General features: G+C 34.6%; 1 protein-coding gene across 2 annotated transcripts in view; it reads left to right on the forward strand.

The window, feature by feature from the left end:
• The window catches only part of TMTC3 (transmembrane O-mannosyltransferase targeting cadherins 3), a 49,031-nt gene that overhangs the window by 2,743 nt on the left and 32,770 nt on the right, over positions 1-13,518 (forward strand). For both annotated transcript variants that reach the window (XM_033117871.1, XM_033117872.1), the window contains exons 2-4: positions 8,098-8,314; positions 10,690-10,908; positions 12,352-12,451. In XM_033117871.1, coding sequence (XP_032973762.1) covers positions 8,126-8,314; positions 10,690-10,908; positions 12,352-12,451 — 508 coding nt within the window. In that variant the 5' untranslated portion in view covers positions 8,098-8,125. The remainder of the gene's footprint in view (positions 1-8,097; positions 8,315-10,689; positions 10,909-12,351; positions 12,452-13,518) is intronic.

Consider the following 13,518-nt stretch of genomic DNA (forward strand, 5'->3'; position numbering starts at 1 on the left):
CTTTTTGATAAGTAGGAGCAGCTGCAAGGGGCCTTATAACCAGGGCTAGTTCCCTCCTTCTCCTGCTCATTTCTACCTTTCTACCTACTCTACCAATACCATGCTGTTCTATTTGCTATAGCTTTGTCATTATCTCATTCAATCTTCATAGCAATCCAATGAAATAGGTCCTTATATGAGGTGTGACAATTAAGTTCGCAAACTTGTCACAACCTGTTGGTAACCTTTTTTGATATCAGAGGAATTACTCATTATGAATTTGTACCAACTGGACAAACAGTTAACCACCTTTACTATTTGGAAGTGCTGAAAAGGCTGCGTGAAAGAGTTAGACCTGAACTTTTCGCCAACAGTTCATGGCTCTTGCATCACAACAATGGCACTGTCTGTGAGAGAGTTTTTAGCCAGTAAACAAATAACGGTATTGGAACACCCTCCCTACTCACCTGATCGGTCCCCCAATGACTTCTTTCTTTACCTGAAGAGAAAGGAAATATTGAAAGAAAGACATTTTGATGACATTCAGGACATCAAGGGTAATACGTACAATGACAGCTCTGATGGCCATTCCAGGAAAAGAGTTCCAAAATTGCTTTGAAGGGTGGACTAGGTGCTGGCATCGGTGCACAGCTTCCCAAGGGGAGTACTTCGAAGGTGACCACAGTGATATTCAGCAATGAGGTCTATAGCACTTTTTCTAGGATGAGTTCGCGAACTTAATTGTCTGACCCCATATTGTCATCATTTTCCAACTAAGTTAAGAAACAGAGGCTTGGAGAGGTTAAGTACTCTGTTCAAACTTAAATAGTGTGATTGAACACAGATCTTTGTGGCTGGAGGACGTTTGTAAGTGCTATGCTGCCTCCTCATGCATGCTGGGAAACAATACTGTCAAGTAAGTGCTTGTACATCGATCTTGCTATTTATATGAAACATTATCATATTCTAATTATGCAACTTTGTTTACTCAAGAAGTTGAATTAAATATTTTTCATGTTCAGTGTTTTTAATTCATAATTTAGCAGGGGAAGATAGGAATGAAATCTAGTGTTTGTTGAGCACATACTATGTCATATACTATGCTTCAACTGTATATTTTCATAGTAGAAATCTGTTATTTCTACTACAGCACCTTATTTTTCTTAATTTATTGTAATTATTATTTTCTATTTATTCATCTGCTAGTTTTGTTTTGTTTGTAGTGGTCTTTTCTACCCTCTACTCCCCTCACCCTCTTATTCCCATTTATATTCCCAACAACTCAAGGTACCTGATCTAATGAGTGGGTAAGACAGGAGTCTAGTTTCATTCTTCTGTATGTGGCTGTCCAGTTTTCCCAACATAATTTATTAAAGAGACTGTCCTTTCTCATTTTTCAAGTGTGAAAAACAGGTTCAAAGAAGCTAAGTAATTTCCTAATAATTAATGAAGCTAAGATTGCAACCCAGATCTCAATTATAGTCCTGACAAAATGCAAAATGTTGCTTAAATGTCATTATTTTACTTATTCTAAAAATATTTTTGAGCTTGTACACACTGCTAAATCCTGGGGATACAGCAGAAATGAGTTAGCTATGGTCTAGGTCCTAATGCATTATAGTATGTTTGTACTTAACTGAATTAAAAAATTTAACTGAAGATCTAATTCAGTCAACTCTGTATAATTTTGAGGAAAATCACCTAAATTCACCATTATTTTTCATCAGATTTTCTGTATCAGTCAGTTTTCACCAAGAGAAGGGATTTATGTGACATTTTATAAATGGCCTTATTATAGGAATGCTTGCCTGGACCTGCCTTCTTTCTTTTGATTTTATGAGCAGTTTTATCTGACCAAAATCACTACACAAGAAAGACTTGCTTTTTATAATTGCTACCTCTGTTCTCTACCAGCCAACCTATGTTCCTTAGATGTTAGTTCCATTGCCTTTTTGCGCCTTATCAAGAAAATGAGCTTGCTTTTCTCATGTCTGAAAAAAAAAGAAAGAAAGAAAGAAAGAAAAATGCAAGGCCACAGAAATTTAGTATCCACTGTGTATAGTAAGTGTTTTGTTTGGCCTTGTTCTCATGGAGAGGAATAATTGTGCAACAAGCAGACACTTGTCTTCTCTCAACTTCAGGAGACTGGAAAGATTAGTAAGAATCAGTGCGAATGCAGACTTTGCAGGCCAAGGTTTTATGAATTATAAAATAGTAATAGTATATAGTAAATTATTCTTATTCAAAAAGATAAAATAAAATTATTAAATGGAGAAGACTCCTTTTCAGGCTAAATATTCCTAGATTTGATCAAATTTTCCTACAGGTTTATTTTTTCCACAATTGTGGTCTTCATCTGCTGCTGGATTTTTTGCACATATGTAGTGACATCCCATTTTTGTAAGCAAACATAAGTTAGTCATCCCATCTACTCAGATATGCATCAGTGAATATGCTTATGTTCCTAGGAGAAGAACTTGAAATTCCCTGCCTTAGTCTGTTCATGCTGCTATTAACAGAATACCTTAGATTAGGTGGTTTATAAACAATAGGAATTTATTTCTCACAGTTCCGGAGGCTGGTAAGTCGAAGATCAAAGGGATCAGCAGATTCAGTACCTGGTTAGGACCCACTTCCTGGTTCATAGAGGGTGTGTTTTCACTGTGTCTTCACATGGCAGAAGGGGCCAGGGGTCACTTTTATAAGGGCACTAATCCCACTCATGAGGGCTCCACCCTAACGAGGTAATCACCACTCAAATGTTCCACCTCCACATACCATCACACTGGGCATTAGGATTTAACCTGAATTGTAGGGGGGAACACAAACATCCAGTCTTTAGCAATCCCACAATTAACATTTAACAGTGATGTGTTACGTTGTGGCAATAATGGCACCCAGTGAATCATGCCTCCCTCTGTCTCTGCCCTTATGTATCACCCTCCCTTTCCTCCACCCTCTACCACAGGTAGCTCTTTTGGACAGAGCCTAAGATGACTCCACAACTGAGCTTACGACATGCATGAGAACTAGCTCTCCCTTTCTCATAATATGGTCCCTTGGGGAATCTTGAAAAATTCTATTATCTTGGCCCTTTTATAACTTCTCTCACATTGATTCTAGGTTTACTTCCTTGGTTGATAGTAAAAAAAAAAAAAATGCAGTTAAGCAGAGACTTGAAAAGAGCTTGTGCATTAAGACTTGCCCTCCTGTTCTCCTGAGATCACCATTTAAAGTTCAGGCTAACCTACTAAAGGATATGACCACAAGTAGCAGAGACCAGCTCTCTAAGCTGAGACCCCCACCCCTTTAGATATCCAGCTTTAATCGGACAGGTTAACTATAAGCACATGAGTGACCCCAGGCACAACCAGCAGAAGAAATATGTACCGTGTTTCCCCGAAAATAAGACCTAGCCAGACAATCAGCTCTAATGCGTCTTTTGGAGCAAAAATTAATATAAGATCCGGTCTTATATTATATTATACCGGATCTAATATAATATAATATTATATAAGACCGGGTCTTATATTAAAATAGGTTTGAGTCTTATATTAAAATAAGTCCGAGTCTTATATTAATTTTTGCTCCAAAAGATGCATTAGAGCTGATGGTCTGGCTAGGTCTTATTTTCAGGGAAACACAGTATCTATGTCAAATAAAGCCACTTCTTTCAGACAACGGAATTACAGTATTATGGGTCTGGTGAGTCCAAAATCTGTAGAGTAGGCAGGCTGGCAGGCTAGAAACTCTCCAGGAGGACCTGATGCTGCAGTCTTGAGGTAGAGTTTTTTCCTCAGAGTGACTTCAGTTTTGCTCTTAAGGTGATTCAACTGATTAGGTGAGGCCCACTTGCATTATGGAATATAATCTCCGTTACTTGAAGTCATCTGATTGTAGATGTTAACTGCATCTACAAAATACATTCATAGCAACTCCTAAGTTAGAGTTTGAATAGTACTGTGTTTCCCCGAAAATAAGACCGGGTCTTATATTAATTTTTGCTCCAAAAGACGCGTTATGGCTTACGTTCAGGGGATGTTATCCTGAAAAATCATACTAGTACTTATTTTCCGGTTAGGTCTTATTTTCAGGGAAACACGGTAGTATTACTACTGTAGCCTAGACAAGTTGACACATAAAACTTACCGTAATAGTAGTCATCATGAATAATAAACATTTTACAATACCGTCCACTCGATAAAGATTAGCACCTCATTAATCAACCCACTTGGTATTTCTTAAACCCCGCATCCATACCAAGTTTATAAAGGGCCAAGATAATAGAATTTAAAAAGATTAACCAAGGGAGTTTAGTAACGAGAAAAAGGGAGAGAGCTGGTGCTAGTGCATGCTCATGAGCCCAGCTGGGGAGTCATCTGACGTTCTGCCCAAAAAAGACACCTGTGGGAGTAGAGGTTAGAGGTAGGGGTGGTAGGTGCCAATGGACCACAGCAAAGAAAAGCTGGATATCACCCATTTGCAAGGAGGCAGTAGAGCTCTTCTAATGAAGGAAGATGAAATAGAGATAAAAGGAACTTCAGGTGACAGTCCCCAGTGATGTGGGCTTTTGTCCCCAAAGAACCCTCAAACATCTGTGAGAGTCTCATTGATGAGTATAGTAGTTAAGGATGCTCTTGATTTTTTTTTTTTTCTCTCTCCATTCTGGTCTAACTGTAGTTATTCAAAAACTATGTTTAACAATAATGTGAAGTACAATCTCTAGGTAAATAAAGAGAAGACTAAACCACATCCCCATTCCATGACAACAGCCTTCTCATTTACAGTGAGCCCAAGCCTGGGGCAGAGGACAATACCAAAGTGGAATCAAATGCAGAGTTTTGATTATTATGTTAGAATTGAGCATTTCAATTACTGAAACTGTTTTGCAACTTAAAGTGACTGCAGAACTTTTTATTACCTAACTGAATTTAGAAATCATGGGCTCTGTCCAAGTTTCTTAAAGTAACATTTTTATAACCTTGTGTTCTTTCAGCCTTTAAATTCAACCTAAAAATATTATGTTTATAAGTAACATGTCACTTTAAAAAAAATTGCAAGTAACTCCAATTGAAAGGACTAAATGCCCTTCCTTATTAATCAGCTACATTTAAAACTTGGTTAAATAGACTTAATTTAAAACTGCATGTAGAATTCTAATTGTTTTTATTCAAAGACTTCACTTGCCTGACTTAACAAGCAAAACTTTCTCAAAACTTAAACCACTTTTATAAAGCCAGTAAATTAAACTTAACACTATAACAACTCCCAAGTTGTTATAAAAATCCCCATACTATTTGTAAACTTTCACTTTTTAACTAAAAGTCCTAATCCAGAAAATGCACGGTCAGTAATTTAATATTACGAGTATGTGTTTTATACACATAATATTGTATTTTAAATGATAATTTTAAAAGCTAATATATATAGAGTCTAGGTGTGTGGCAAATATTCTTAAACATTATAAGTACCCTAAAAATCAAATACATGTCATTCCCAAATATAATTTCAAAGTATAAAAGTTACAGGTTTAATTTACTTCGTTTTTTTCTATTAATTTTAAACTTTCCTATGGTGAAAACATTTAACCCAACAGCAATTTTGTCTTCCCAAATGTTACCTGGTCAGGGACCTGAGATGATTATGGGGAGGAGGTTTCCGGCATATCTCTACAAAAGACCTGATTTTTATCTACCCAGTGGTAGATGTCCTGAGTTGTTTTGTTTTTCTGAATTACACACACACACACACACACACACACACAGGATTTAAGTGTAGTTAAACACATCAGGTGTTCTGTCAATTGGAGTACCTCTTCTATTAGTGTCTTGAGAAGGGAACTATATATTGGCAGTTATTACTTCTCAGAAATTTGAAACATTACTCCCTTTTTGTTTTCTGTTTTTGTTTGTTTACCCTAGCTTCCAGTGTTGTTGATGAAAAAAAAAGAATTGTTTGGATTCCTTATCTTTGGTGTGGAACCTGCTTTGTTTCTTTCTGGAAGCTTTTAGAATCCTCTCTTTGTTTATAGTGTTGTAAAATTTTGCAAGATTTATGCCCAGTTGGTAGAAAAGAGCAGGAGGGTCTCAAAATATATAAACAGACTTCTACTTAACCATCATTTTCAGCTTTTCAGTATGCTACCTTTGTTCTCACTTGTGTGCCCTGTATCAAACACTTTTTCACCTACTCCAGAGAGAAAGTCTAGAGTCTTCTGCCTTGGCAGAGGAGGGGGCGTTATTTGGCTTTATCCAGTGAGAGAGAGGTCTAAACTTTAGTAAATCCATCTGCTCCTAGCCCTGTTTCTTAAGATCCTTGGTACCAGTTTTTGAGATTGATGCTGGCAAAGGTGCAGAAAACTTGGCAGCTTTATCCCCTTTAGCTTAAGATTCACTTTTCTGAACTCTGTTGAGTCACTTACTAAACCTTTTGCCTTTCCAGCTTCCAAAATTTGCTATCATCTCCTTTCCAATTATCTTCATTCATGTGAAATTTATAACCTTCCCTTTAAAAAAAGAAAAAATAATACCTTTAGTTTCATTTTAGCATATTTGGGAAGGAGCTGAGGCAAATGAATTCCTGCTCATATTCTCCAACCTTTAAACAAACACCATCAACATGTTTTTGTGTGGTAATAAGTGTGTACAAGTAGTCTATACTGTTTAGAGACGATAAATCACTTCTGGATTTAAGAGAAATCCTTACATAATTTTTCTTTCAATTGAAAAGTATATATGTTCGAAAACAGCTAATTTCCTGATTTATTGAATTGGATTTTGCATTTCTTTAAAAAGTCTAATTTATTCTAAGGTATTCCTATCTAATTCTAAAGATATTTTAATTCTTTCCCATAAGTTCTTGTATATCTCTATATAAATTATTGGCTTAAGAAATTTCTAAACCTGTAGAGTATTTTTATAAGCATTTACTTGAGCCAAACTGATGACATGCCGGGAAGATCTCAAATGCTCCAGACAATGACAGTTTTCCAATTTCTTTTATACGTTTGTAATTAAGACGGGAATGTAAGGAAGATTACATGAAGGTGAGAGAAAGCGAAGTAACCTCAGATCACCCTGTGAGGTTACTTTTGGTCACCAAACTTGTAGGTACCCCCTTTTTCGCTTAATACGAAAAACACTGCCATGTGCTCCCTTGAGGGTGGTTACACCTCCGAGGAGTCTGAAAAAGAGGCATTTCAAAGGTGTGTTAACTTAGATGTACAAGCAATGGATAGGGCTTGCTTACAGTGAAGATAAACCTTATATAGGGCCTGGAGCATGACTACTCACCGTGATATTCCCAGCTAGGAATTCATGATCAGGTCACCTTGTGAGGTTACTTTCGGTTATGGAACTTGTACAAACCCCCTTTTTTTATCCACAAAATTATATATATAATTTTAAATCTCTACCCACTCTTTCTACCCTATTCTTCTTCTCTGATTCCACCAGAACTCCCACAGATATACTTTAGGTCTCACATATCTAGCTCTGCGAGTGATGTATTAGTTTCCTATTGCTGCTATAACAAATTATCACAAATATAGCTTAAAATAGCACAAGTATATTATTTTCCAGTTCTACTTTTGATCAAACTAAGCAAGGCTGCAGATTACAAGTTTGGCCCTCTGGTATAGGTAATGGTTGATCTTTAGATTCAAAAATAAAAAGCAAAAACTTCCTCTAGGTCTCTCCAAAACCCCATGATCAGTGTCTTTTCAAGTATTTGTTTTCTCAAAAAGGTTCATTTAGCTACTCCTGGAGAATATCCTAATAGTTTTTTAGAGTTATCTTGTATGTGTCTGTTTCCCAGGTAACCTGACCTGTGACAATTGATAAAGAGTTCACTATCTAATTAGCTAGAGAGATAGGTCCAAAGATTAACTGGTGCGATAAAGCACTATAGAGGTATGAAGGAGCAATTCTGTCTTAATATGGAGAGGTAATCAGCTAATGCTTCTTAGAGGTGGATGATATTTGAGCTGAGCTTTGAAGAATTAACTTTCTCGGAGAATTAACATTCAACTTTTGTTTTACTTATTATCCTATTAAAATTGTACTTTTTTTTTTTTAATGTTGCTTATTTCATTTTTATCTTAATGATTTTTCCCCCTAGATTTTGTGTACAAGTGCTTGTGGAAAAGATGGCTGATATTAACCTCAAGGAAATAACTTTAATAGTAGGTGTGGTTATTGCCTGCTATTGGAACAGCCTGTTTTGTGGTTTTGTTTTTGATGATGTTTCCGCAATACTGGATAATAAAGACCTGCATCCATCTACACCTTTAAAAGCTTTATTTCAGAATGACTTCTGGGGAACCCCTATGTCTGAGGTAAGTAAGTAATTATTTATGTATTACTTACGTGAATCTCAGATTTTAAAATAACCTGCTAGTTTATTACTCTTTCTTTATCAACGTTGTCATCATAGCAACTAATGGATTTCCCCCCAAAATTTTATGAGACATGTTTGTAATAAATTAAATAGGGAATTGAAGATGTGAATATCTTCTTTAAAGCAGTATTTGTTTCTTTCCTTGGTTGTGTACCTTGACTTAATCTTTTTAATAATAATGTTTGTGTATGAAAAGCAAATGTAGGAGAACAATAGGTGTAATACAAGTTTATTTCTTGCTAACCCACTTTATTTCTTTTTCTCTCTCTTGTGAATGAGGCAAAAGAGATGACTATTTGTAATATATTTAACCACCTAAAAATACATTTATATAAAAACTTGAATATAAATTAGACTTCAAGTGTAAAAATAGTAAGTAAAATTGTCAATTTTTCTGCATAAAAAAGTGATTTATTAAAAATTTTAAATTTGTGTCATATCTTTTACCTAATAGTTATTTTAATTTTATACTGAGGACCCAAAAGTTTAGTTCATTTTTATGGGGGTATTTTTACTTTGCCAGTAACTTTATTTTGAAGGTCAGTGTTAAACTGGGATTAAACCCTTGTCAGTTTGGGATCATATAGATTGGATTCTAATTTTAGTTCTATTATATAATAGCTGTGTGAAATAGGAATACAACTTTAAGATGGCACGTCACTTTCCTAATCTATGAAAGAATAATATCTTGAGGCTAAATGAATGAATTAATCTATCTACACGTGGCTCATAATTGTTGAAACATAATATATAACATTCTTTTATAGTTATAGTTTGTCAGTTGTCACTCCTGGCCCATTTCTGCATTCTCCAAATTTGGAAGTTTCTCAAGCATGGTAATGGAATCTTTCATTCACCTAGTCACAAGAACATAATAAGTATTTTTTCTTATTAAATAAGCAGACATTATTTTCCTCTAACCTTCTGTGCCAACACAGTTCTAGCTTTTTAAAAAATAAATCTTTTGATAACCAGGGGGGGACATGTGGTCCTCTTATGCATTGTTTTCTAGACAATTAATTTCCCTTCGACTCCTACCCTTTATCCCAGAGACCCTTAGAAACATGTCCATTTCCTCATTTGTGGTGTCTTGTGATCTTAATCATGGCACTGAGATTTTTGACCTGAAAGTTTAGCTGGCCAGGTTAAAGGACTCATGAAAGTTACCCTATCATGATATCTTTTCTATGTTTTGTGATTTTCTCAGCTTTGAAGATGAAAATTTGATTTTGTTCAGAGCACCTATAAGCAAACACACTAAGAAGTACTAAGCTCAGATGGAATGGATGCACAAATTAGAATAACGGTTTATAATGAAGTCGTGCTTCCTTGTATTTTCTGACCGGCATGTTCTGTCGCCTGTAGGGAAATGTGCCACTAGGGAAAAATTATTCTAAGTCGTATTTAGGTGGCATAAGGTCTCTTGACAAGCCTGGAATTAGCCTCAAGGACCTAATGGTTGATGTCATCCAGTAACAGCCCAAAACTTTGTAAGGATTTTTGTGCCAATATAGGTCTTAAAGAAGGTTTAATATATATTTTTCACCTGTGTGTTTCTTAAATCTGGTTTGATTTTTGTCTTAGAGTAAAAATAATTCTGGTTAAATGTAACTTCTATTAATAGTTTATTAAGAAATTCAGTACTTGACATAAAATTTTATTGTCAGCAGAGACTACCACAACAAGGTGTATGTTCTCTTCATCTCAGAAAATTTTTCCTCTTGTATTAATATTACTCTCTGTGTAGTATTTGGGGATTTTTGGTTTAATATATTCAGGTATATACATTATGGAGGTGTTTTTCATAAAACAACCTGACGGTTCCTTTTTGAGTCATTATTATATAAACTGTACTGGTAAGCATTCCATTCTTATATTTCCTTTGGAAGATCTAAAGGAAGTTATATAAATGCTTCTATAGGTAGTAGATTGGGAAGCAGGCTTTGGAAAGAATCCTCTACTTGTACTTAAGCAGTGCCACTATTGTCCCACTTTTTTTTGTTTTTGTTTTTGTTTTTTTTGGGTCTGTGCATTGAAAAGGAATTAATAGTCACATGTTCTTACTCTGCTGTTAACTTCCCCCACCACTATATATCTGAGAGGAAGTTGCCTTGTTTTTGGACTAAGGAAATAAGAAACAGAGATTATAAAACTATCTTTTATGTCTGCGTTATTCTTGAGGCATTTCGTTATTTTGTTGTTATTTCTCAGGCAAATATAGATACTTTCAATAATAATACTAAGCAATGATTAGTTTATATGCCCTGAAGGCCCAAGATACTTCAGTAATCAGTAATTGTTTTTTTCCTTTAGGAGAGAAGCCACAAATCTTACCGTCCATTAACAGTACTGACATTTCGCCTAAATTATCTGTTTAGTGAACTAAAACCAATGTCATATCATCTCTTAAATATGATTTTTCATGCTGTGGTCACTGTGATATTTCTTAAAGTCTGCAAACTTTTTCTGGACAACAGGAGTAGTGTGATTGCTTCTTTACTTTTTGCAGTGCACCCAATACACACAGAAGCAGTAAGTAAAATTGTAAATTAATGTTTATTTCATTGTGTTTTTTTATAAAGCCTACACAGTGATTATAATGATATATATTTTTAAGAAAAATATTTAACCGTAACTTTGATCCAAGTATTTGAAGATCTGAATTTTTTTTTTAATTAAAGTTATTGGGGTGACAATGGTTAGTTATATTACATAGCTTTCAAGTGTACAATTCTGTAATACATCATCTATATATCGCATTGTGTGTATTACTATAATAAGTCTTAACTCCCTGGTGTACAGAGTCTAACTTCCTACTACATAAAATTTTAAAATTTCAAAGTTTTTGAAACAAACAGTTATTCAAGAACATAAGATAGAATCACTCAACTTTAGTAATATAACATATAAATGAATACAGTTCTGTTCTTTGTTAATTGTTTTATAAGTAAGATTTAAAATATTTATGAATTTGGCATTGTTTGTGTTTCAAAGGACAGAATATAGTCAATAAGGCAAATTTAAGTAAGGGATGAAAATATGTCAAAATACATAGAAACATGAACAGCCACCCTAACAAATAATGACATTCAGTAATTTCATACTGTCTACTGCCATCGTTTCAAAACTGTGAGCTATCTCTGCTAGTGCCAATGTGTCCATCAGTCCCTAATATCTACCAGGGCCTACTCAAACTGTGGCTTTATTTTTGTTGTTAACCTTGAAACTCCAAAATGGTTTTGTTTTGGTTGAAAGCAAAAGATTATGTTTAAACTGTGTGTGTGTGTGTTTTGGAGAGGGTTGTGTGTCTCTCCTACTATCTTGAACCTTTTGTTGTCTAGCTGAACAGGCATTTTTCCATGCATTTACAAAAATGATAGATTGTTTTAAATTTTGCAGTGAGTTCAAAATACTTTAAAGGGAGAGGCTTGGTGTCTTATGTTTAAATTTTTAGAATTTAAAAGGATTTGTTAACATTTATGGTTTTTTAAAACTTTAGTTTGCAGGTTTATTATGAAATATAACTTACTGAATTTATGATACTTTTGTATACTGAGAACTTGTATTCTAAGAATATATAAAAGTACTTAGCTTTTTTTATTATTATTATTTAAGAACTATTCTAAATATTGTATTATAATTATGTAAGATGTTACCATTGGGGGAACTGGGTAAAAGGTACACGAGACCTCTCCCCACTATTTTTGCAACTTCCTGTGCCTCTGTAATTATTTCAAAATAGTACTACTAATAAAAGAACTTGGGGGAAAAAAAAAAGAACTTGAGTCACTGATAAATTTATTTTTATAGAAGATATACAAATTCACCACATGAGGGCACCCAAAGAATGTCTAAGAAAGAATTGTACATGTGAAAAGTTATGACGATTTAGTTTCTAATTATAGTGCTGGTGCTATTATAGTTAAATTTTCTAAATGCTCCTCATTAATATTACTTCTTGCTTTTCCTTTCTAGGTAACAGGTGTTGTGGGAAGAGCAGAACTTTTGTCATCTATATTTTTTCTAGCTGCATTTCTGTCATATACCAAATCAAAAGGACCAGATAATTCCATAGGTAAATGTCTAGCGTTTTTGTCACATACCAAATCAAAAGGACCAGATAATTCCATAGGGTGTGTGTGTGTGTGTGTGTGTGTGTGTGTGTGTGTGTGTGTGTTGGAGGGGGGTTTAATGTTATTTCTATAGCTGTAAAACTTGATCATGTATTTTGTAATTACCTTTTAGTGCTTCTTACTAAACATATACCACACTTGGAGTTTATGTTTATATATTGTACTGCTTTAGCATGTATGGACATCTGAAAGTATGCAACATTGTCAATATTAAAAATTTTTGCATGTAGTTTATATTATATCATGACTACAGATTTTACATGATACGATTTTTTAAAAAAATTACCATAGAACATAGGAGTTTTAGGGTTATTCTTGGTTCCGTCCACTGTACCTATAAATGATACAAGTACCAATTCTTCAGTTGTCTTTCTGTAAATAAATAACAGCTCTGAAGGTTGTGATTTATATTGTTTAGGCAAAGTTAGGCCTATTAGTGTGTTATCGGGAGGATCACTTTATAAATTATGTAAACGTCTAACCACTGCGCTGAAACTAGTATAAAATAATATTGAATGTCAACTGTAATTTTAACAAATAGTCACAGGATGTAAAGTACGGCACAGGGAATACAGTCAATGGTATTGTAATGGCCATGTACAGTGTCAGAGGGCTAGTAGACTTGTTGGGGTTATCACTTAGTGAGAGGTGTAAATGTCTGATCACTATGTTGTTTTGTACACCTGAAACTAGTAATAAAACAAAAGCCTATTAGAATGTAATTTTTATGATGTGTTGATCATAGTTCCGCTATTTATTGAGTCCCTAGCATTGGCCTGCCCTGGAAGACACTTTGTTATATTAGCTCATTAGTCCTAACGATGCTTGGCATTGTCAGAAAACACGTTCCAAGCAATAAAACTGATTTTTAAGCATGTGGGCACAGTGGGCATGAAAGGGGCTTCCTATAACGGCCTTAACCTATATTTGGTTGATCTTAACATTTAATTCTGAGGTTTTTTTGCTGTGTTCTTAGAGAATTTTCTCATTATAGACCCAACATATTGAG

This window comes from Rhinolophus ferrumequinum, chromosome 10, assembly GCF_004115265.2.
Source record: "Rhinolophus ferrumequinum isolate MPI-CBG mRhiFer1 chromosome 10, mRhiFer1_v1.p, whole genome shotgun sequence".
Classification (NCBI taxonomy): domain Eukaryota; kingdom Metazoa; phylum Chordata; class Mammalia; order Chiroptera; family Rhinolophidae; genus Rhinolophus; species Rhinolophus ferrumequinum.